The sequence below is a fragment of the Magnolia sinica genome, chromosome 5 (assembly GCF_029962835.1).
Source record: "Magnolia sinica isolate HGM2019 chromosome 5, MsV1, whole genome shotgun sequence".
Taxonomy (NCBI): domain Eukaryota; kingdom Viridiplantae; phylum Streptophyta; class Magnoliopsida; order Magnoliales; family Magnoliaceae; genus Magnolia; species Magnolia sinica.
The window spans coordinates 10,125,483-10,151,145 of record NC_080577.1 but is presented as its reverse complement, the minus strand read 5'-3'; the positions used below and the strand labels follow the sequence as shown (position 1 = coordinate 10,151,145).

The 25,663-nt window shown below is 40.8% G+C and overlaps 2 protein-coding genes across 3 annotated transcripts; one reads left to right on the top strand and one right to left on the bottom strand.

Moving 5' to 3' along the window:
- Positions 1-585: 585 nt before the first annotated feature.
- Positions 586-1,615, top strand: LOC131245401 (protein DOG1-like 3). The gene has a single exon (XM_058244853.1). It carries the CDS (start codon positions 638-640, stop codon positions 1,376-1,378), a length of 741 nt encoding a protein of 246 aa, XP_058100836.1. The 5' UTR covers positions 586-637; the 3' UTR covers positions 1,379-1,615.
- Positions 1,616-7,917: 6,302 nt separating this feature from the next.
- On the bottom strand, positions 7,918-25,319 carry LOC131245400 (protein MALE DISCOVERER 2-like). Of its 2 annotated transcripts, XM_058244851.1 has the most exons (14): positions 24,827-25,319; positions 24,246-24,674; positions 24,020-24,152; positions 22,175-22,246; positions 12,268-12,411; positions 12,035-12,178; positions 11,646-11,732; positions 11,488-11,549; positions 10,929-11,387; positions 10,140-10,330; positions 9,892-10,024; positions 9,400-9,557; positions 9,136-9,318; positions 7,918-8,585 (listed from the first exon to the last, which is right to left on the bottom strand). In XM_058244851.1, exons 2-14 carry the CDS (start codon positions 24,340-24,342, stop codon positions 8,325-8,327), a joined length of 2,124 nt encoding a protein of 707 aa, XP_058100834.1. In that variant the 5' UTR covers positions 24,343-24,674; positions 24,827-25,319; the 3' UTR covers positions 7,918-8,324. The 2 variants fall into 2 exon arrangements, with proteins under 2 accessions (XP_058100834.1, XP_058100835.1); XM_058244852.1 differs by lacking the exons at positions 24,246-24,674; positions 24,827-25,319 and having other exon boundaries at positions 24,036-24,154.
- Positions 25,320-25,663: the final 344 nt, after the last annotated feature.

Below are 25,663 nucleotides of genomic sequence, written 5' to 3'. Positions count from 1 at the left end.
ATATCTAAATCTCAATTGAACCACACTATAGTAAACGAACACCCACCATTAAAAAAATTCCTAGACCCAACTGTAATGTCTATTTTCCATCCAACCTTTTGATAAGGTCCAAAAAACTTGGTTGAACAGTTAAGAGAAATATCAGCTTGATCCAAACATTTTGTGGCCCACAAGGAGCAGTTAGTGATAATTGATTTCCTGTGATGTGGTCCACTTGAGATTTGGATCTGCTTTATTTTTATGACCATTCAATAAAAATGATCTGAAAAAACTGATGGACGGAGTGGATATACAACACATGCATAAAGATAGGCCCCACGATCAGGAACTCACCCATACGCTGTTACCAGCCTTTCTAGGGAGCGTTTTCCTGGACGCATCGAATCCGGTCCCTGGTGCTAACCTCCTGCCGAGATTTGTCGTATCTGACGAGTCCAGACAAGAAAGAAAAAAAAACACAGAGGCCTGTAACGCCTGTCTGTCTTATCTGCGTCGTGAAATACGGGCAAAACCGATAACGGCTCTACCCCAAAATAGCAAACCGCCCCCTGATATAACCCACGCATTCCATCCTCACCGAAACACTCATCCCATCTCTCTCTCTCTCTCTCTCTCTCTCTCTCTCTCTCTCTCCAAAATGTCCCACACCAACCAGGAGCGTTTCCACGAGTGCTACAACACATGGGTGCACCAGCAAGAGCTAGACCTTGAAAATCTCTTGCATGCATTGCACCACCACTCCCACGACAAAGATAAGCTCTCCAGCGTCGTCACCACAACCATCCATCACTACCAGGACTACTACAACGTACGCAGCCACCTCGCACGTCTCGACGCCCCCTCCTTCTTCTACCCCACCTGGTGCACCTCCTTCGAGAACTCCTTCCTCTGGATCGCCGAGTGCAGGCCCTCCATGACAATCCGACTCGTCTACTCTCTCTCCGGCTTGGAGCTCGAGGCACACCTCGACGACTACCTGCAGGGTGCGAGGAGGGGGGACCTCGCCGATTTATCGCCTCTCCAGCTGAGCCTGATCAACGACCTCCATCGCAGGACTATCCGGGAGGAGGACAAGCTGTCGAGCCGGATGGCGAGCCTGCAAGATGGCCTAGCGGACCAGCCACTGCTTTTAATTGCAGCAGCTGCGGCGAGCCAGCACGCGTCGGCTGACGACGTGGAGCGAGCCATGGAAGCGCACTCGGTGGCTTTGGCGTGTATACTCGAGGATGCGGACAAACTGAGAATAAATACTCTGAAAGAGATGGTAAAGATCCTCACACCTCTTCAAGCGGTGGACCTTTTGGTTGCAGCGAAGCAGCTCCATTTCAGCGTTCATGAGTGGGGCAAAAGAAGGGATCGCCAGCATGGAAGAAACTAAGTAGACGGCGAGTATAGGTTGCACGTGTGTTTACTTATGCACGTGTGTGTCTATATATAACTACGCTAACACGTAAGGTCTCTACTGTGGTGCCTCGTTAATAAAACATACGGGAATGTATGTGCGTCTCGTCTGTAAATTATCTATAGTGTAAATGTTTTCATTACATTGTTGTGGAAATGGTTTATTGTGGCCCTACTATCATGTGTCGATGAAATCCAGTCCAACCATTAGACACGTCCTCCCTTTTTTGATTAGTTTTCCAAAAATTAGATCATTTCATATCTCAGATGGACCACACCAGAAAAAACAGTTGAGAGTGGACATCTATCCTTGATTCTCATAGAGGACCTACCATGTTGTGTGTATGTCGTCTAATCCACTGATGATGGAACACCTCAAAAATTAGGCCATCCTAAGACTTGGGTGGGGCCTAGAGATACTTAAGGGTGGAAATTCCTTCTCAACTATTCCTACTTGTGTGGCCCACATAAGTAATTGGTTGTCGTGATTTTTGGGCCCATTAACAAACAAGGGAAGACGTGCAAGATGTTCAGACTTGATGTTAACAACACGTTACGATGGGGCCCAGATAGAGTGTGTGTGGTGAAGGTAGTAGTATCGTAGTATAGGTTTTGTTGGTTGGTACGCGAGGGTGTGTACCGAGCAGGGTGCGCTTCTCTTTGTTGTTGATGTTTGGTGAGCAGGAGTATGTAAGATGGTGACACCTTCTCCTTACTATATTATATATTTAACTATGCTGTTGCTTTTAAAATTTTAATTGTACCATGCCACATGCAGCTCACGCCTACAGGGGATGTCATGAAAATTTGAAAATAGCGAAAACGCCCGTCTGCCTAGCCTAGCAATAAGAATCCATGCTTCCCTTCCTCTGAGCTTGATTGGGTAAAACCAAGACCGTTGGTTGCCATATGCATACTCATCTCTGATTCAAATGCCATAATCAGTTACAATTTTCCATTGAGCCGTTCATGGGGAGACCTACCTGTTTAACGGTTCGGATCATCAACACTCAAGGCCCAAGTAGTGAAATAGGAAGGCTGGATGTGGTAACGCATGTCGTGGAGCCTTGGACAGTTGTGAGGAATGTAATTCGCATGTCCGGCAGGTGTAGAATTTTAAAGTGTAACGTGTGAAGAACAATGAGCTATGTGGCGAAATCTAGAGGTTTGGTAATTCTACACGCGTGTAGATCCAGTCCCCCTACATGTCACCAAAAGTGCGCGAGATCCAAGTGGTCCCACTGTCTTTATTACCTGGCCCCAGATCAGGTGGGCCATTACGATCAAACAAATGGACGACTTAAAGAAATTTGGCAGCAGATGCTCTGACGTCCTCAGATGATAAACAATGACCGTCCTCAGATGATAAGAACTATGTATCGGTCAGGAAACGGAAAGGTGGACCATGATCAAGTTTATGACTTTGGATCATAGACCATCCATGGCACTGTCCACGAGATGGATGGTTCAGATCATTAATTTGGCTGTACATGCACTCCTTCCAGCCTTTGATTCTGGAGGGTCCCACGTAGTTAGAAAAACGCCTCCCAAGTCCCATCCCTGCCTTGGCTTTTCTGAGACTGGCCCTCGAGCTAAATAGCATGAAATGTTGGGTAAGGACCACGCATTGGGTTTTGATTCTAGTCCTAAAAACACTCATACCGTGGCTAAACCTGCTGGGTCAGGTCTTGATCATGTTTGAGTATGCATAGGGTAACCATTGGGTATTTGGACCTTAGGATCTGAGTTTGGTCACTTAAGGCATTTTCATGGTCTTATGGATGAATTAGAGTACGCATATTATGCAATTTGATAATTGCATGGTGTGCAAACAGGCTTTCTTACATGCGTGTGGCTTAACAAACCTTACTTCTAGGTTAGAATCATTGACTGGACCAACCCCAGTCCAAGATACTGACCCCAACTCCATAACCAACTAGACCTGAATGGTACACCTGGATGCAACCCAATTTGGGTCAGGCTACTGGGATTCTAACAGGTCCAAGTTACTTTTAGGGATCATATGGATACCACCGAATAAGTTACTTTTTAACTTATATATATCTTAAGTAATTAAGTTATTTTTTTCACTTTAAATTAGTTTGGTAAACATTATTATAAAAATAAGGTCATATGGATACCACCAAATAAGTTACTTATATATCTTAAGTAATTAAGTTACTTTTTTCACTTTAAATTACTTTGGTAAAAATCAATATAAAAATAGCTTATTTGTAAAAGCTACTTATCTAAATAAGTTATTTCTTTTAGTTTTTTAACTTATGACTTTTTTGTTTCTCCCCGCACACTCCATGCCAACTGCCAAAGGAAACTCTCTCACTGTTCATATCATAGGAGACCTCAAATGGTGGATTGTCGACTTTGAAGGTGGGGCTCACACATTGGACGGTCCACAAAAACTGTGAGCCGCACATGATGGATAACCCCATATTAATGTGGGCTCACATATGGATGGTTCACATCAATGCTAAGCCCATAATGATAAAAAGCCTATATCCAAAGCAAACTGGCATGATGGACGGCCTGCTCCAACCGAGGGGCTACATGATGGATGGTCCACGTTAAAGGTGGGCTCCAGATAATGGGCAGTGGACATTGAAATTAGGACCCATATAATGGATGGCCCATACTGAGGTGACCCCGTATGATGGACGGTTCATACCAAAGGTAGACCTTTATTGATGAATGAGCCACAACATGATGAGCAGCAACCCACATTGAAGGTGGGACCCACATGATGGATGGTCCACATCAAAGGTGGACTCCATATGATAGGCAATTAATAATGATGGGCTCCACATGATGGATGATCCACGTCAAGGTAAGCCCTACATGGTGGACGATCCAAATCAAAAGTCAAGCCTAATGATAGGTGACCCATAACCAAGGTAGGCCCTGCATGATGGACGGCTCACATGATGGACAGTCCACATCAAAGGTGGGCTCCACATGATGGGCGATGGATATTGAAGGTGGGCCCCACATGATGGACAATAATATTGATGGTGGGCCCCACTTGATGGATGATCAACATCAAAGGTGGGCCCTACATAATGAATAATGCACATTAAAGGTCAGGCCATAACTATGAATGGCCCACATCCAAGTTGGGCCCTGGATGATGGACGGACCACATCAAAGGTGGGACCCACACGATGAATGGTTCACATGAAAAGTTAGCTCCACATGATGAACGGTGGATGTAAGGGGCACCAAACAAAATTTAGGGATAATTACTTGTGATGTTTGAACATATGCTTTTCTACTTTTTGGTTGATAAACATGTAGTTTGCCAAACATACATACTCGCTAAATAAGTAGAAATCAAGATAAGGTACTTGTAATCGTGAATGCCTGTTAGCTTAAAAGGTCATGATTCCTTTGCAGTGAAAAATGGGCCGCATGTGGACGGATGCAAATGACATAAGAGGCTTGTACGCATAACATGATACTTTCATTAGGCATGAATGTCTCAAGGGCTACCATGAAAAGATCACACCGATCGGATGATTAAATCCATCTGTAAACTGATATTCTCTTTTTGAGATATCCATTTTCCAAGCGATGGATGGAACTGTTAGGATGACCAGGTAAAAGTGATGCATTAGAACAATATGCAATTCATTCATGTGTTTATGTCATATATGATCTTGACCAACCATGTCACAGGTAATTCATGTTTGTTAGAAATGTCACATCAGCTTGAATTTTGGATTGTACGCTATGAATTAGAATTTTGCAATGTATGCCATGAAATATCTGTTAAAATTTTTGAACCCCATATGGATATTCGTTTTGATAATCCAAGTGTCCTGGTGCAGCTAGGAATCAATTACCGGCACTGGATCACTTGACAGAACGACAGGATATGTGACTGGTGGGTTTTAAAATCTAATGAATGGGGCTCATGGTTCCGAAATCTACTCCTGATCAGTTGAGCCATTGTGGATGGACCATGCCCCCAAAAATCTACTCAACAGGACAATCACAACCTTTCTAGTTTCGGAATTAAGTAGATGGTTAAGAAGAGAAATACAGCTATTTTCCAAATAGAAGAGAACTTTGGGGCATGGTCCATACATGGTGAGACTCAAACAGACAAATGGTCTGAATTACCAAACCATGGGGAGGGAGGGAGGGAGCTCTGCCAACCCACTATTTATGCTTTTTCTTTTTTTGAAAAAAATTATTTTTTTTTATAAGTAAAAAGGAAAGAAGAAAGCAGTAACCAATCAAGATTCGAGTTCCCAAGCCTAGCTCTTCAACTTACTATGACAGTGACATCCTCTTTCCAGCCAGCATTTCATGTAGGTGGGGCACTCGTTTCTGTTATCAAAATTGCTCATCTGGCAGCCCCACAATGGATTGTCAATGCTTATTACAATCAATCTTGTCAAAATTGTCACCGTGCGCAAATCATAATAGGGTTTGAATTGTATCGAATCACAAATTGTATAGCAAATTGTAAAAAATTTAACAATCCTCTTAAAAATATAAATAAATAAATAAATAACTATGCAATCACCCTTTTGCCATCAATACGCATTGAGTAATACCTGTTATTGGTAAAGGCTTCTTATCATCAAGCCTTTAAAGAAATTTTTCTTAAAACATACAAGGATCTTTTAATAATTTTTTATATTGTTAATTTTTTTGAACGTAGGATCATGTTGGAATGTTGGAAAGGTGGCATTTGATTTTGTAGACCAACAAAAAAAGATACTTTGATTTCTAACAATCATTCCACAACAGATAACTCAACATAAATATATATATATATAAAAACATTCCAGAAAAGTCAGACATCAATTTGGTGTTTTAACTAATTAAGAAGTACGAAGTCATTAAAAAGAAAGCTCTACGATTTAACATTAAAGAGAATGTATATCATTTAATCTCTTACAAAGAACAAAATAAAATCATTTACCTTTTCTAAATAATCAAATGATTATTTATTTATTTATTTTAAAGGTTTTTTTGTTTTCTAAATGATTCTTAAAGCTCTCACCAATTCAAAAATATAGAATGAAAGCCAAGTAGAACTTAAAGTAGAAGAGAACGTATATAATTGAAACATAAATCAGGATTTGAATCCTAAATTATAGGATTCAAATCATAAAATTGTAAGATTCATGTACAAAGGGATTCGAAAGAGAGATTCAAATCGTTTTGCTTAAGATTCGACTCAAATCATAAATCATAAATCATAGGATTTTGACAAAACACTGATTGTAACCTATGTCGAATATATACATACATATATAAGCAGAGACCCAGTGTTGCAGAGATGAGGATGTTGAGATGTACGACTTGGAAGGATACAATTACCAGTGATGTCATCTAAAAAAAAAAACCCAGAATTGATCCTAATAAGAGAGAAAAGGGTGAAGAGCAGGCTGAGATGGTTAGAAACAAAGTCTGGGTTGGGCAGCTCAAATTAAAAGACTTGGGTTGGGTCGGTTGGTGAGAAGGGTCATGATGTCTTGTCTACTTACTAAGGATAAGGCCTTAGGAATGATGGGGAATTAGGGTTTGTAAATCTCATGCAGAAAATGGTTAGGACAAGGTTAGCATGATGATTTACAGTGTCATGGAGGCTATAGTGCTGATTTTCCGCATAGTTTAAAAGCTTGACTCGATTGCATGTCTAGCCGGGTCAGGTTGACTTGAAGACAGATGAGTATTTACAACTTGATATTTAATTAAATTAATAAATTGATATATATATATATATATAATTGAAAAATATGCAAGCATTTGGTGCTTGGTTAGAGATCTTGCACCATTTGCAAGAGCACTCAATTTCAAAACCCCCTTCTCACCTTTTTATGATAAACCCAGCTCAATTGAGTGACTCACATTGTTGAGTCGAGTCAAGTCAACTGAGTCATCAAGCTGACTCGAGAAGTCATGCTACCAAGTGAATTTCTGGGTAGTCAAAGTTTCGAGTTGAGACACCGAGTTCTAAAACTATGGTTTTCCGCTGAAACTGAGTCATTTGACCTTTGCCCTTCACTTTTTTGCAGGCATCATCCAATGAAATTCTTTAAGAATAGAAAGAGCTATCAGGTTTGATGCAAATGCAATTGGTTCTACTGGGGGACAATCCTGACTCCCCGCATCCCACCTTGCCCCCACCAGCTATTCTTCGCGCATTGGTTCAAGATCCCAAGTACATGTTATCTGCCCCATCCCCCAACCAAACCATAAGTAGCCAGTTGTCTAATCTTGAAAAGCCAGCTTTAAATCCTGGGACAAGGGGTCATATATATAGTCAACAGTCCAATGTCAATCAGGCCCACTAGATTGAATGGTCTTCATCATTGAAAGATAGGCTTACCAGTATGGAATACTTGCCCAAACACGTTCTGGTAGTTCAATTACCTGTAAGTATGATATAAGTGCACAATCGCCCATGCATGACCACAAAGCACTATTCTTCACAAGTATCAGAAAAGAATGCAAAACTTCCTTGTTTTCTTTCTACAAGGAGAATTCTAGCAAAAAACCAAAACTCCAATTATGATGTGCAAAACTTCACAGAATTTGGAAAGAATTTACAGCCCCAAACAGCCTATTATAAAATGGTTACAGGTTGAAATGGTCATTTGCAGACAGACTGAGATACAAGTACTTATATAGTTCTTTTCCACATGCCGGCCTCTCAAAGTTACACATCTGGTATAAGATGAGGAAGGAACCCGCTGGTGGGACCTTAGGTCGCACTTTATTGCCATGGCTCAGGGGAAAAAGAATAGGTGGAGAAAAGAATAAAAAGAACTGACGTCGGTGGAGGTAATGGCAAGAGTGAGAGGTTGGTGACAGCATAGTTGATATGTTGCTATATTGCATTAAAGAACATGGAGGGACTTACAAGGCGGAGAGCTGGCAATGATTTCAAGCTAGCTAGCTTCCACTGAGAGGATCTCGAGCTCTGCCCACCAAAGCGGAGAGAGTTTTGGGGTCGCAGCATCCGGTGAAACCGTGATGACTTCCCTCAGTTTGGCAATGGCTTCATTCATTGTCGGTCTCTCCCTTGGATCCTGATGGATACAATCCTGGATGACATCACAGATGGCATCTAGCTCGTTGTGCTTGAAGGATTTCAGGGAGGGGTCAATCATGTAGCTCATGCTACGCTTCTCGTTCAAGTATTCCGTGGCCTGAGAATAAAGCATTCCAGCAATCAGGGGGAAAAAAGAGCTTGAAATGTTTTTTTCCCTCATAAAGTTAGAGTAATGTATAAGTAGGCGAGGGAAACTGTATCAGACTTTATGAAACAAGTGATGGGTCCATGATTTGGTGACCTGATATGATAGGACCCACAGTAAACCCGATGGGGTGATTCTAACCTTCGATCAGTGGTAAATAGTGTCAGTTTGCATTCATCAGAAAAGAGGTCACTTATTGGATTGGATTGACATTCCAATCTTGAAATTTTTATGGCTATTGTCCACACACTGTGAGGCGCATCAGATCAACGGTCTGCATCGCCAAGCCATGGGTTCCGCTTGATAGACACATATATCCTTGGGCTGAGGATCATATGGTTCATCTTGTTTACAGTGTCAGTATGCATTGCATGAGTATATATATGTTGTTGGACCATAACCAGGAAGGGAGGGCCATGTGCGTGCGTTTGTGAATGTAATCTGTGCATGTGTATGCACGTGTTTTGAAACTACTGAAAGATGAATAAATGAGATGTATTACCAAGTCTACAAGGGAACCTTGTTCCTCTGAATAAGGAAGCTTTCCAGAAATGATTTCCAGCATCAATATTCCAAAATTGTAGACATCATTTTCTGGTTCCACAGGCGGCATTTCGGAGGGGTCAGTGTCGTCAGGTATCTTTGCTTTCATAACAATTTCCTTCCAAATACCAGTCTCTGCAATCTACAAGGAACCACATTTTCATGGTGATATATGTGCTGAGAGAATTGAAAAAGAAAATGCAACAAAATTATGGCTTTGTACCTTGGCAGCATTATCTTCTGTCAGAAGGACACCTCGAGATTCTAGACATGGATGACATATAGGTGGGTTCAGTTCATGGTGCATGTATTGGAGACAGTAAGCCACTCCCATAATAGCCCTCACCCTAGCAGTCCAGTCAAGATGTTCGACTTCTTTAGCTGCAAAATAGGGGAAAAAGAAGAAGCAAGAAGAGCTCCATCAGAAGTTTTTTTTTTCCTGTTATTATTAATCTCAAGCTACATTTGAGTGTTCACGGTCCTCAAAGCCAACATGATCGTTAAATTCAAATCACAGTTGGGAACCAACATTGGAGCTGACAAAGCGGGAAAGCGCTAGCCCATTAATGCCACCTGTGTTTTCCATGCCATCTCAAACACCAAGAGAATTAAAGGGGCACCTAGCAAGCCCCACCAACCACAATTTGGAGGTACACCCAAACATGACCTTAAGCACATAATTTTAAGCAATTTGAGTTCTGGTAGAAGTTCTTACCATGCAGACGCTCAAAGAGGGACCCGCTAGGAGGATACTCAAACACTAGCATCCTTAGAAAAGGTTCCTCCTCCTCACAGTAGCCAAGAAGATTGACAAAGTTCTTGTGGTTAATCCTTGACATTGTATCAATCTATAGATCAGAAACCAAAAACACATTACAATTGGTGTGTCATATGGGGATTCAGTTCACATCATACGTACTGTATAAGGGCAGTATGATTTCAAGAATACTAAAACATCGAGACCTTTGTTCTGAAGAGCATTTCCGAATGTTTTGACCAATCTTTGGCAGATGCAATTGGGGTAGAGGCGACCGCTATCTCGACTCCACTTGACAATGTTCCTTTGAATAATGTGAAATGTGGATAAGTGTCGATGATGTTGCTGAAATCCTCACAAGCAGTTTCCAGCTCTGCTCGATTCAGCTTGGGCACCCCTGGAAAATTACAAATCTTACATGTTTGCATCCAATGTGAAATGTATAGGCAGGAAGATCTATTTATATGGACTATTCGAGTGCAGTATCTACTTATCGCTATCATTTGAATATTGAACCAGCAATCAGGATGGATCCACAGGTTTATCACTTTTGAGGTACCATAATCGGAAGAAACGACATGTTTGTTCAACACACGGGTGGGACCACCTTTCTATAACCTAAGCCGTCGATCTGGAGAGACCCATCTTGGGGTGGGTCATGCCTTTATATCTCCTCTATCAGATGATCCGAGCAATCCACAGAAATGGACAATTACAACCAAAGGTCCACATTTCTAAGGGATTGAGATGGATGTTTAGGATCAATTGGAGGGGAAAGACTTCTTGGGTATATTCCATCCACCTGGGGCCCATCACATGAACAGTTCGGATCACAGGAAGATGGACTCACATGTAATGCAGAAGGGACGATCAAATGATCCAATATATTTTTTTTTTCAAATGATCCAATTGAACACTTCATATTTCTTATTTCCTCTTGTCATTTTAAGTAGTTTAGTACACTATAGGAAAGTAGCGTCTGAATGGAAGCTCACCTGTTACAAATGCCTTCTGCAACTGACCACTTATTCCAGTCTTCCAAGGACCAATGGCTGCCCCTCCAGGCCTACGGCACATACAAAGCATGGCTGCAGCGACAGTAAGAAGAAGGGCCCCTGCTGGGACCACATAAACATACCTCCACCTTTCTGATACTTTTTCTGATGTTTGTCCAGCATCGGTTGATTTAGGAAGCGAATCAGTAGTTGAGGACTTGTTTTCAGGTATAGGAGGTGATGATGCTGGTGCTGGAGATTGTTTCTTCTTATCATTCCCACCAGAGTTTGGTATCGCAGGGAAAGAACCACTGCCGGTAGATGGGATATTCGTAATCTCCACTGGGGGAGCACCACTTATAGGAGCAGCTGGGAGGTTACTAGATTCTAGAAGAATTCTACGACGGACAGGACTTGGTAAATGCTCTATGTTTTGTACTATATATGGTTCTTTTGAGCCTGATAGAAACAAGAAGAAACTCTGTGATCCTCGGGGACATGAAAACTCCAATTGAGATATTCTGCAGTACAAAATAGAAGCATCAATAAACCAACTCACTTGGTAGACTTTCATGGCATTTCTCTCCACATCCATGCAACAATTCCTCTCCTAACTTGAACCTTGACAGAAAACAATTTCCTTAGTTGACATATTTCAAAATCATAACAAAGAAAACAACTAAAAACAAAAGGAGAAAGGGAACAATTGGACCATACGGAGACAGAAAATGTAGAAGCTTTTGTTTCAGCGGGATGATGAAAGAGTTAGCATTTTTGAGGTGTTGCAGGCTGCTCTGCCAGATGCTACAAACATAATAGTCAATCAGTAAATGTTCCAAAGACTTGAAAATACTCTAAGCATTCAAACTAAATGCCTTTGGGATACTCACATATGAAAATACTCAACTCAAATCAACAATGTAATCAAACGCATAAGAAATCAAGGTTTAAATGATGAGGTATAGAAATAATGAGATAGATCCATGCATCCAATCTTTTCCCAAACCATATATAATAAAAGATTGAGAGCATTATGAAACTGCATGTTAAACTGAAAATCTTATCTGCACCTCTATGGGGCTAAAAGCAATAAAAAAATCCCATACCAGTGTCTGACTTCTCGGTTTATGCAATCAATTCCAGTTGCCACATCCGTCATACAACTTTGGTCATATTGTCGCTCAAAGAGCATGTTAAGTTTCCCAAAGTCAGTTGGGATGCTGCCTTGAAATTTGTTGTCACAAAGCAATCTGGAATATGAACAGAAACTACTACTAGTAAGGTGATATTCAGAGCCTAGAGACCGAAATCACGTAGACATTTGCAATTAAGGACTCACAGGTACTTAAGTGAAAGCATATTGCCTATCTCTGCTGGAATTGTTCCGCTCAAGTCATTAGCCCTTAAGTCTAATAGCTCCAGCATTGTCAATCCAGCAATCTCCTTGGGTATGACACCACAGAAGTGGTTCTTGGAGAGGACACTGCCAATGCAAGCAAACGGAAAGAGGTGAATCCAAAAATATTCAAAATCAATCATCAAAATGTACAGAGAATAAACCACATATTTCCGAGGAAAGCTTGTTCCAAGTCAAAACCAAATTAAAACAAAAGGCAAATGATAGTTTACAACTAAGAATGTAAATAGAAGGGCATGGTTTAGTCTGTGAGTCAGGGTCAGCCCAAGCCCCACCCAGATCTGCCACTGAAACTGGCCAAGTTTTCATGGCATCGGCTCAGCCCACCATGCAATTTGAACATGTAATGCTACACACACATGCACATACACACATAAATATGACTGATATGCTTTCTTTCTTTTTTGAAATGTAACGATCTTATTAAAGCAAAGACAACTAGATCAGGAAAGAGGGAAGGAAATCCCTACAGAAAGACATCCAATATACACTGTTATCCCCATGATCTGGCATGGGCTGGCCGGACCAGACCTGATGGGTCAATAACCTTAGCTCGATCCTGGCCAAATATTAATTGAGCCTGAACATTTAGGTCCGACCCAACCAGATGGAACAAGAAGCCTAGGCATAAGCCCAGGCTGTGACAGGCCAGGCTGAATGCATCATGGGCTGGCCTGACCCATTGACACCCTCATATACCACCTTTCCCAAAGACAAGTCTCACTGGCTCGGTTGTGTCGACACTAAGACAAGATAAATGAAACAGAAAAGAGAAGGTGATTGGAATCAAATACATCATCATAGCCTCATCCCAACTATTTGGGGTTGGCTTCATGAATTTTATTTCCCCAATCATTCCTATCTAAAGCCCTATCCTTAGTAAGTGAACAAGAGTTCATGTCCCCTGTCACCACTGTTGAGGGTCAAATATTGCATATCAGACCCAGTTGTTGCCTAGATTTATGAACATGGTACCGTTTAATAGCTCATTTTAATCATGTTTGTGTTACAAGGTGGAATTGCGAGCTGGGACTGGATCGGGATGCTAAAAACATGGAATTAACGTTCAGAATGCACCAAGCCAAGGGACAGACCCCAGGAGACCAAGATCGACGGATGTGCATACCAGGGATTCAAGAAAATTAAGAAACTGAAGCTCAAGCGGCCTGAAAGTCAGCCAGAATGCAAGATCACTGAGTTTCCATCATCTGTTTGGCTCGAAACTTTATACATGGCTCGAGGACCAAAAACTAACCGTACACGTCAAATTTCAGCCATTGGATCCTCGTGAAAGTGGCTGAACTAACAGATCAGTCCATAAAACCCTGATTTGGGGCCCACCCGCTGTCCAGATACTCTGTAACTTCGGCCCCCACGGCTCAAATGAAATGGGGAACAAGATGGATGGTGTGGATTTCTCATAATCATCATACAGTGTACATAGTACACTTTTTGCACTAAGATGTGCATGGCAAGATGCTGACCGATATTCTTTAAAAAGAAGTTCAAAAATCAGCCAGCGTCTTCCACGCCGACCGTCGGTTGATCCTTGTGGGCCCCACTCATCATCCGTTTAGATGATCTGAACCGCTAAATTGTTACAGGAGACGGCCAAGACCAACGCCTAGGTTTCCTTCTTCCACCATGCAAGCGTATGCATGTTCCCAACCGTCAATCGCAGAATGGACGGCGGAATAGAAAACGACGTGGGCCGCACCGATTCTAATAAAAAACTAGCCATTTCCAATTGGTTTTTCGAGTAGAGTTCAATGATCGGTGTGGATTTTTTAACTGACATCAGTTGTGGGTCCACCGACCATCACAGCGATAAAACGCGTAGGCTCTATTTCGCAACAGAGCCTGCGGGCAAATCTTGTGGGCCGCCACTGTACTTCATCGGTTAGATCTGGACCGTCCATCAAAAGCCCACGCTCCCTGTAATCCTAGCCTAGATGACAGAATGGCAGAAGTTAATGAATATTGGTTTTAAACCGTCCAAACAAGACAACCGACGGTGAAGTAAAAAGTTCTGTGTGCCTCATCAACAGAAGGCAAAAAATACACCTTCCGACCGAAATTCCAAGGGGAACAAGGTGGACGGCGTGGATTTTCCAAATGTTAGCTGAAGTGGGCCCCACCAATACATCAACGTAAGTTGAGTTACATTGGCACGCCCTTACGCAGCTCCCACCGACCCCAGCTGCGTGAAGGAGGTTCTCCACCTACTTCAGCCCCTTACGCACACCTCCACAGGGGGCAGCACCGACTCTCCTATGCCTGCCTATAAGAAAGAAGAGAGGAAGGGGGAGGAGTTGGGCTGGATGTGAGCAGAGGCAGAGAGAGGACGTGGACAGAGGCAGCCGTGGGAGACTCGGTTTGGGGCACTCGGCTGGATGTGGAGCAGTCAGAGACAGAGTAGTGAAGAGTTTGTTTTCTTTTATTTTTATTTATTTTAAAGAATCAGCCTAATTATGTCTATCTTATGCTAAACCTCTTAGCTAGGGCTAAGAGGTGAAGCCTGTAGCGGGATGGGAGACTGTTGCTATGCCTTTTATTTAGACTGAATTGATTTTTGATTTAATTTTATTATGAGAATATTTGTAGTCTTTAATGGCCTGTTGTGACTGACATTACAATGGGTTTGCAATGACTTTGAGTATTTTTTTTTTTCTTATTCTGATTATGACGTCAGGAAGCCCTGTTATTCACCATCGTCTCCTGGGCATGGTTGGATGTCGGTATCCTTCCTAATATTCATAATCATCTGATTGGTTGGTAATTGGTTTAATTCTGTTGTTGACTTTGTCTCCTGGGCATGGTTTGGTGAGGGAATCCATTTTAATTCATATACCTTTCATCTCTTTGAAAATTATATCAGAGGAAGTTCAGTTTAAGTTCCATGATTTTTGAAGCAGGCATAAAGATCTCCTTGATCTCTACAAATGGATCCTCTGAATCCCTAGTTTCTTATTTCTGATTTCTCTTAAATTTTAGATTAATCACTCACCATTATTCATCAATTTATATTTGATTTATATTGCATCTTAGGCTAGTTCTATTACTACCTAGTTTCAGAAAACGTACAAGTTTCAGTCTCTGTGGATTCGACCTCGGTCTTACCGAGTTTATTACTACATCACAACCCTACACTTGGGGAGTGAACAAGTTTTTGGCGCCGTTGCCGGGGACTGACGGTTACGATTCTTTGAAATTAATTAGTTTGAGATTAGGATTTTACTAACTTTAGTTTTAGATTTTTATTTCTATTTGATTTTTAGAACTAACTTGTTTCCTGTTTTGTAGGATCCTGATATAAGCTTCTAAATTGGTAATCCTTTTCTAATTCCTCTACTTTTTCTATTTTTAGAATTAGGGTTTGAATTTTAGAAATTTTCTAATTCTAGTATTTTCCTTTTTTTTTTTTTTTTTTTTAAGGAAATAGTTTATTTTTAGAAACTTTCCTCTTTTGTTTTTAGAAACTTGGTTAGTTATTTCCTTTTTTTTAGAGATTCTTTCTAATTTTAGAAACTAACTCATCTTTCCTTTATTTTTAGAAATTTTCTAATTCTGGAACTTTCCTTTTTAGAAACTAACTTTCTATTTTTATTAACTTTCTAATTCTAACTCTTTTAAAATCTATCTTTGTTTCCTAATTTATTTTTAGAAATTTTCTACTCATAGACTTTTTGTTTAAAAACTAACATTACTTTAGAATTTTTAGATTTAGAAACTAATTTCTGTTGTTTTCTTTTGCCGGATCTTAATATAAGAATCTCTAGTCTGGTAATATCTTTCTAACTTCTCTTCTTACTTTATGTATTGCTGTAGGATTTTTCTTTCTTCTAGAATTAGACTCAGAGTTAGGGTTCTACCATGGAAGCGTGGGTACGTGCATATGCCGAGATGGATAAGAGATATTGGGGAATGCCTAAGGGTTGTGGAATTCAACATATACCTCAAGATTTTTCTCCATCGAGAACAGACATTGAGAACCGACTAGAACGTTATGTTCCATCGGTTAATAGGGCCGTATACGATCGTAATTATGGAAATGAGGATTATTATCAACCATTATATCCTCCCATGTATGATCAGTATGACTATTACCAGGGGAAACATCAAATTTTGGGAGATGAACCAACTATATGTTATAATGATTATCCTCTTGGATACCCTACCATTGATATCCAACCAGAAACAATCCAAGAGGATTCAGCTCATCATAGCCTGGCCTATCTCACGGAAATGAGAAAATCGTTGGAAGCGCTTAATTTGCGCCTTGATAAGATAGAGGAGGCTCGGTTATCTCAGCCACAATTCATTCCAGAAATACAATGCGAGAAAAGTGATCCTAACTCGCTTTTGAATAAATCTGAAATTACAAATGAGGAGTTGGATTCCATTAATGAGCATACGGTTCAATTTCCCGATGAGTTGATCTCGATGACTGTTCAAAGGAATGGTCAAGATACGTGGGTATTTTTCAAATACAGTGATGATGGCACACTTTCCTCACATGACACACAGGATCTCAATGATGAGGTAGAGGTTAGTTTTTTCAAACCTCAACCGAACTTAGGTGTAGAATGTGAGGAGAGCAACCCCATCCCAAGTGTGTACTGCATGGAATTAGACGATGATGCGTTTTGGGATGATGATCATGAATGTACAGCCCAGAATTCCCTAGAATCAATCTCAAGTTTAGTCCAGGTCAATGATCAAGACATACACGAAGTGGTCGGTTATAATAAGCCACTCCCCTCACCTGACATGTCTGATTTTAAGGTGGAGGATGAGCCCCTTACAATCGACCCTTTTAACTCTTGTGAAACATGTTTGGACTACTCCTCTAAATTAAATGATGATGTGATTCGGGAGAAGGACGAGTTGCTCGCTACGACCTTGGAAATTGAAACCACTAAGTTGAGGCCACCATCTGAGCTGTACACGTTTGACAATTCAACGCCTCGGTTGAGTAGTTTCAATGAACAAAGTGATCACATCGATGCTTCCCCTATTGATTTTCAATTTATCTGTGTAGGGCTGGAGCAAGAGAGCACACCTCCGTTTACCTTTAAAGACAATGGATTCCTTGGGCAGATCATCACGAGCTTTAATGTGGAACATAAGTCACGTTCAACTGAATTTCCCAACTCTGTGGATGATTGTTTGGCACACTTTGCAGATTCAAATGATCCCATGATAAGAGACATAGTGATTGCCTTGCAAGACAACATCTCGGTAGTCATCACTGACCGAGAGAACCCTTACTCTGAAGCCCCTTCTTCCACAGATCCTGAATGTTTACCATTAAGGGAGGAGGAACTGAAAATTGAACCAAAGACTGACACTTCGGAATGTGTTGAGACTACATTACTTCTTGCGAAGTTTTCTAAACTTTATCTACCTGTAGTTTCTGATTCACTATGGGATACTAACGATGAAACTTCTTCTGTCACAGGTGAATCGTATATGCTATGGATACCTCAAGCACTTCAACGGAAAATTTCTTATGAGGTACATAAGTTTCTCTGGAAGGTCATGCTCCAAGGCGTCCAAGCCTATTGCAAAAAGGGCTTTTGGATGATCCTGTTGAGGAACTTACTGAGAAACTTATCAAGATATTGGCCGAAAGAGGAACCTTGCGGCTTGACTCAGTAGTTTTTCCTTGCTTTCTTAGGACTAGGGTAGTTTCCTTTATGCTGTTTTAGGATAGACGGTAAACTTAGCGCTCATTGGAGCCAATCTAACTTTTCATTCCATTTAATTTTTCTAGTTAGTTAGTTCCATGTTTGTGGGTAACATTACTGCAAACCCTCACGAGACTACAACTCGTCCACTAGGGGCAACCTAGGGGTTTAAAGGCTTGTTGCATACGCCAAATGCAATCAAAAGTACCTGCGAAAGTGGTGTAGGTAGGATTTCATTTTTGATTTTTTTATTTTACTTCTGTTGGTTTCTCTCTTGTGCTGACCCAATCTTACGTAGATATCTTTGGAAAGCCTTTTGATTCTTTCGTCCAGGTACTATCTTTCCATCACTCCTCTTATATTTTTGTTGTCCCATGTGCATTGCATGCTTATTTCTTTTACATTGAGGACAATGTAGATTTTAGGTTGGGGGTGGGAGATTAGGTTTCCTAATCAGCATTTTCTTGGTCTTGAGCAAAAATTGTGAAATTCTTTTAATTTTTCTAGACTTTCTTGTGAATTCGAAGGGATTTTGACGGCCATCTAGGGCACTTGAAATTTCAAGATACGTGATGTTGGTAATTTAAGACGCTTGGATTTAGTATCTGTTGGATTTCATAGTTAAGTTTGAATTGTTAATCCAAAATTAGAAGTTGTAAACATTGATTGAGTTATGATCTCACATGTCACATCTCGCTTTCACATTAAGGTTTCAGTTTGATATTGAAGGATTTACTTGGTACTCACTAAGCTTGAAAGGAACCAACCTGAGAAATTGAAAGGATTGGGCGAATGGTCTACACCATAGGTTTGCTCCCTATAGGTGTAGATTTAATTCCCTATGAATGATATGTGAAAATTTTGGGTGTACAGTCTTCATCATAGGTTTGCTCCCTGTAGGTGAGGATTTGATTCCCCTTCTTGGCGTCACTTTTAATGGAAAAATCAAAAGCTGAAGGAATGAAAAGATGATCTGTGAGGCAAGTTTTGGTTATCATGAATCTTCTTATTGGTTACCAATGATATCCTGAAATAGAGAAGTGAATTTTGATGATGATAAGCTCAGATTACACTGTATGCTCATAGATCTCAATGGTTAGAATTTTTCTAATTAATGGAATAGTACTTTGAACTTGATTATGAAGTTTACCGTGCACTTGAGTCTAGGAGAAAGTAATATCCAACAGTCATGAATCTAAAAATTCTCATATCTGGATTACTCTGCAAAAATCACTCGAGTTTATAAATTGTTCTATAATTCTCAACTTACTTTTCGCATATTTTGCTCGGGACTAGCAAAATGCTGGTTGGGGGTTGTGTTAAGGGTCAAATATTGCATATCAGACCCAGTTGTTGCCTAGATTTATGAACATGGTACCGTTTAATAGCTCATTTTAATCATGTTTCTGTTGCAAGGTGGAATTGCGAGCTGGGACTGGATCGGGATGCTAAAAACATGGAATTAACGTTCAGAATGCACCAAGCCAAGGGACAGACCCCAGGAGACCAAGAATCGACGGATGTGCATACTAGGGATTTAAGAAAATTAAGAAACTGAAGCTCAAGCGGCCTGAAAGTCAGCCAAAATGCAAGATCACTGAGTTTCCATCATCTGTTTGGCTCGAAACTTTATACATGGCTCGAGGACCAAAAACTAACCGTACACGTCAAATTTCAGCCATTGGATCCTCGTGAAAGTGGCTGAACTAACAGATCAGTCCATAAAACCCTGATTTGGGGCCCACCCGCTGTCCAGATACTCTCTAACTTCGGCCCCCACGGCTCAAATGAAATGGGGAACAAGATGGATGGTGTGGATTTCTCATAATCATCATACAGTGTACATAGTACACTTTTTGCACTAAGACGTGCATGGCAAGATGCTGACCGATATTCTTTAAAAAGAAGTTCAAAAATCAGCCAGCGTCTTCCACGCCGACCGTCGGTTGATCCTTGTGGGCCCCACTCATCATCCGTTTAGATGATCTGAACCGTTAAATTGTTGCAGGAGACGGCCAAGACCAACACCTAGGTTTCCTTCTTCCACCATGCAAGCGTATGCATATTCCCAACCGTCAATCGCAGAATGGGCGGCGGAATAGAAAACGACGTGGGCCGCACCGATTCTAATTAAAAAACTAGCCATTTCCCATTGGTTTTTCGAGTAGAGTTCAATGATCGGTGTGGATTTTTTAACTGACATCAGTTGTGGGTCCACCGACCATCACAGCGATAAAACGCGTAGGCTCTGTTTCGCAACAGAGCCTGCGGGCGAATCTTATGGGCTGCCACTGTACTTCATCGGTTAGATCTGGACCGTCCATCAAAAGCCCACGCTCCCTGTAATCCTAGCCTAGATGATAGAATGGCAGAAGTTAATGAATATTGGTTTTAAACCGTCCAAACAAGACAACCGACGGTGAAGTAAAAAGTTCTGTGTGCCTCATCAACAGAAGGCCAAAAATACACCTTCCGACCGAAATTCCAAGGGGAACAAGGTGGACAGCGTGGATTTTTCAAATGTTAGCTGAAGTGGGCCCCACCAATACATCAACGTAAGTTGAGTTACATTGGCACGCCCTTACGCAGCTCCCACCGACCCCAGCTGCGTGAAGTTCTCCACCTACTTCAGCCCCTTACGCACACCTCCACAGGGGGCAGCACCGACTCTCCTATGCCTGCCTATAAGAAAGAAGAGAGGAAGGGGGAGGAGTTGGGCTGGACGTGAGCAGAGGCAGAGAGAGGACGTGGACAGAGGCAGCCGTGGGAGACTCGGTTTGGGGCACTCGGCTGGATGTGGAGCAGTCAGAGACAAAGTAGTGAAGCGTTTGTTTTCTTTTATTTATTTTAAAGAATCAGCCTAATTATGTCTATCTTAGGCTAAACCTCTTAGCTAGGGCTAAGAGGTGAAGCCTGTAGCGTGATGGGAGACTGTTGTTATGCCTTTTATTTAGACTGAATTGATTTTTGATTTAATTTTATTATGAGAATATTTGTAGTCTTTAATGGCCTGTTGTGACTGACATTACAATGGGTTTGCAATGGCTTTGAGTATTTTTTTTTCTTATTTTGATTATGACGTTAGGAAGCCCTGTTGTTCACCATTGTCTCCTGGGCATGGTTGGATGTCGGTATCCTTCCTAATCTTCATAATCATCTGATTGGTTGGTAATTGGTTTAATTCTGTTGTTGACTTTGTCTCCTGGGCATGGTTTGGTGAGGGAATCCATTCTAATTCATATACCTTTCATCTCTTTGAAAATTATATCAGAGGAAGTTCAGTTTAAGTTCCATGATTTTTGAAGCAGGCATAAAGATCTCCTTGATCTCTACAAGTGGATCCTCTGAATCCCTAGTTTCTTATTTCTGATTTCTCTTAAATTTTAGATTAATCACTCACCATTATTCATCAATTTATATTTGATTTATATTGCATCTTAGGCTAGTTCTATTTCTACCTAGTTTCAGGAAACGTACAAGTTTCAATCTCTGTGGATTCGACCTCGGTCTTACCGAGTTTATTACTACATCACAACCCTACACTTGGGGAGTGAACAACCACCTCGATTGGGTCCAACACACACACAAGAAAAAGGTCAATTCTACTAAACAGAGCAATTGGTCAAAGGTTGTCTCACATTCTGGAAATGCACCTCATTGCCCCGAAGGAGAGGATTTAATGTAACAAGAACACTTGAAATAAAAGTGTTGCCATCTCAGACATGCATGTCAGAATATTTTCCCTATTTTTTGCTAATATATTTTATTTATTGATGCAAACCAAATCTCCCCTTGCTAAGGTTTTGCACAGAAAATTCAAAAATGTAAACTCAATGTCAGAAGTCTATTACGTTTCTTCTTCTTCTTCTTAATAATGAAGAAGATGGTGATCTTAATGCAAATAATTCGGATGACTCTAATCCATAATGAAATATGAGTTCATGTGTTACCATGTACGAGACCATGTGATTATGTCTGAGTTACATAGAGAGGTATGTATTTGAATGAAATATGATGTTTAATGTATATGTGTGCCTGTATGCATGAAACAGTGCTCCTGTGTGCATGTAAAACTTCATATAGCAAATAGCATTAAGTAGAATTCAGATTCCCCACAGAACTGCTCAAATGATGCTTACAGAGCTCTCAAGTGGCTAAGTTTCCCAAGCTCTGGGGCCAATATCCCTTGCAAAGAAAGCTCTTTTAGGTCCCTGCAAGTGCCATTGAATAAGACTTAAGAACAGCCTACACAACCTTTCTACCCAAGCAAACAACCCGAAATATCTCAAACAGACTGGGTGCAAAAACAGATGCGTATGCATGTGCTAGAAACAAGAAAGAAACTTCAGAGCTGAAAAAACAACAATGAAAATTCATTTTGAATTCAGACACGAGACCATTTTCAGAACAGCTTCACCCATCTTATCAATTAAAATAATTTTGAGTTCCGAACTAACAATCCCCAACAAATTTAAGGGTTTTGAGCTGCAAATCAACACGTGAATTTTGGCATTATCATAATTCAAAAGGTGGAAATAACCAAATCATAGTTTTGAATCGCCTCTCCAGTATTTATTTTTGAAACCAGGCTCTGATTCACAATTATGCTTCTTCCAAGTTGGACATGAAAGAAATATGTGTAATTTGAGGGCGAAGCCTTATTCGTGGTCCCACCAATCCGATGAGTTAGCCGCTTTAGATGATCCTGCCTACATCAGGGGACCCACTCCTCATTATGAATACTAGGAAACATTACTAATTGTTGTCATTCATCTTGATTAAACTGAAGGTCTGCAATTCAAGCTAAACACATTCGCTTCACAGTAACAAACTTAGTAAGTTGCTGACACAAATACAACTCAAAAGACTTTCAAAATGAACGAAACAAGGCATGATTCTCAACTGTGATCAAAATCCAACCCAATTCAACAAATGATTACAACCCATTTGAAAATTATCTTTGAGAAAAATCCTCAATTTGAAATGAGTAGCCAGTAAAATTGTTTGAATTATCTCCGATATTATCAAAATATTTCCGATATTATCAAAGTATCTCCAATATTATCGTTATCTCCAGCTTGGCGATACCGATAACACTAGTAGTATTAGAAATTCCAAGCATCAACAATGTATTGCTAAGTACTGCAAACGAATCGATATCGCCAATATTTTCAATTGTGTAAATTCCAGGCATTGCTTGTATTACTAATGTATCGACATCGCCAATGTTTCCAACTGTGTAAATTCTAGGTGACGCTTGTATCACAAGTGCATCAATGATGTTTCACTAATATCGCCAACATAGATATCACAGAAAGTTTGTTTATTAAAAAAAAATTCTATTTCAAATTTTTTTACGACTGCATTGTTGTATGCAGTTTTCAATTTGTCACTGCTAATATTAATAATAACTCAATATTATCATTATGGCAACGTGCGTGATATCAAGACCACAATCTTTTGTTTCCTTTCCTGTTGTTGATGATTTCTTTGCAAAATATCATAAGTTGTCAATATTCTGCAATATCAATGGATGTTTGGATGGAAGATTGGATGGTTAGTAAAGCCTCCAAATGGTTCTTATGATGACACACATGCTTTTAAGCCCCCATTAAATGGAAACTCATTGTGTATACAATTTTTTTGCAATTTTCTTATTCCTAAATATGCGTACTTAAGCATCTCCTTAAGTTTCACTAAAAATTCTACAATTTTCCCCATGTTTTCTCGCATTTCTGGTTATCAGCGATATCGATATTGTTTCTGTATCCCTGACCAGTGGAACTTGTAGTAATACCGATACTTCGAACACTTACCAGTAGTCTACTTTAAATCATTCACAATAGTCGTACAAGAAAGTCCAATGTTTTGCAAGGTACATTACGTTCATGTCTCCAGAGATTGTATAAAATGTGTTTTGTACAAGGAACAGAATACTTCAATATTGAGGACACTAATAACGGACGTCTGAAATAAGAACTTACAGTATCTGTACATTACTATCCACGCAATGAATGCCAGACCACATGCAAGGATCGCTGTCGCCAGCATTCCAATTTGTAAACGTGCCATAAGGATCGGTCTTCACTCCCGCACGGAATTTCAGTAATGCGAAACCTGCATTTCAATCAGTTGCGATCAAACACAATCCAATCTTCTGACAAGACCAAAATCATGCAGCAATCGGATGGGCAGGGATTCGAGAATTGCCTTCGAGATTAATCGACTGATATCCATCCATTTGAAAGTGGAACATCAAGGCAATGCATAGGACCCTGAACCCGAAGAGGTCCCATCGGCCCACCATCGCTGAAGAAGCCGAATGCTACTACAGCTGGGGTCGTGATTACCGCTGAAAGAAAACACGGGGCTTCTCCTAATCGCCAGGATTTTAAACAAAACCCCCCCTTTTTCTCAGATCCGTGATCTGCGAGGGGGTATCGACGACAACATCAAAACAAAAACTACGAAGAAAATGTGAAATCAGATTGTATCTACAACGTGCACGCCAAAGATAATCAATGGTCACGATCATCTGCAGACGGAAACCGTATCTGAATCCCTCATCTTTGGAGTCTAATTCCAATCAGGTGCGGTTTTGTTTAACGATCAGAGCCCCGGATCAGCAGCTAATCCAACCTGTTAAAAGCAACGGAGATCATAATCCAACGGCTGAGATGGAAGCATGGCAAAGGAGAGAGGGAGATACGACGTGAAAACCCCATTTGCAAGGCAAAGGAACAAAAAGCGAAAAGTGAATGAAAGAGAAAGGAGGGATTGGAGAATCTTACCATAAGGGAGGGGTAAAACGGGGAAAGGAAAAGTAAGAGATGGGGGAAATGACAGGGAGGGGTATTGGGGAAAGGGATGGGGTGGGGAGACGAAGGCAGCAAAAGATGTAATTTGCCGCTTTCTCTCTGCCCTTTTCCGGCTTCTCTCAGAGCCTCAGCTGGGCCATCTTTGGAGGCGCCGGGTCCCACATGCGCGCACGCAATCTCCTCGCTTTTTTTAATTTAATTTAATTTTTTTATTTTCGTATTTTTCTTCTCTCTCTCTGTTCTGTGTCGGGTCTTCCTCCTATCTCTCCGACCCCACACCACCCCCTTGCGTTTTTTTCTGTTTCTTTTTCTTGTTTTCTGCTTTCTACTCGCGGGCACGCTCTGGCCGCTTGCGTGGCCGTTAACCGTTGCCCGCCGGCCGGGAAATGGGCTCCCGCGCTCTTTCCTGGTGGTGTTGGGTCCCACCAGCGTCGGGTTCGGACCCGCTAAACCCGTAATTGCCTCTTTGACTCCTTTCCCCACCACTAAATCTTCAGATTTTGTGTAATTAATTAATATAAAAATTTTGATACTCTGGCAGAGTATGATATAATACGCTGGCACCTAGAAATTACAAACGTAGAATGTAAAAAATTCAAATTAAACTGTCCAAATTTTGGGGCTCCGTTTTGATGTTTAATGAACCAAAAATTACACCTATGTGGTAGTTAGTTAACCATCCGAATGTTAGACATTTATTGGACGGTTACAAATGAAAACTTTTAACGGTCCTCTCTCAACAAACAACCTGACGAGTACTGCAGATGAATCCATGTTAGATTATTTTTATTTTTTGTACATGGACCTAGC

Excerpts from the sequence above, each read along its gene's own strand:
- LOC131245401 (XM_058244853.1), top strand. The coding sequence starts at position 638 with ATGTCCCACACCAACCAGGAGCGTTTCCACGAGTGCTACAACACATGG.
- LOC131245400 (XM_058244851.1), bottom strand. The coding sequence starts at position 24,342 with ATGGTGGGCCGATGGGACCTCTTCGGGTTCAGGGTCCTATGCATTGCC. Across the intron at positions 10,331-10,928 it reads GCAGAAGGCATTTGTAACAG|GGGTGCCCAAGCTGAATCGA; the intron begins GTGAGCTTCCAT and ends GTAATTTTCCAG. Across the intron at positions 10,025-10,139 it reads AAATGCTCTTCAGAACAAAG|ATTGATACAATGTCAAGGAT; the intron begins GTCTCGATGTTT and ends TCTGATCTATAG.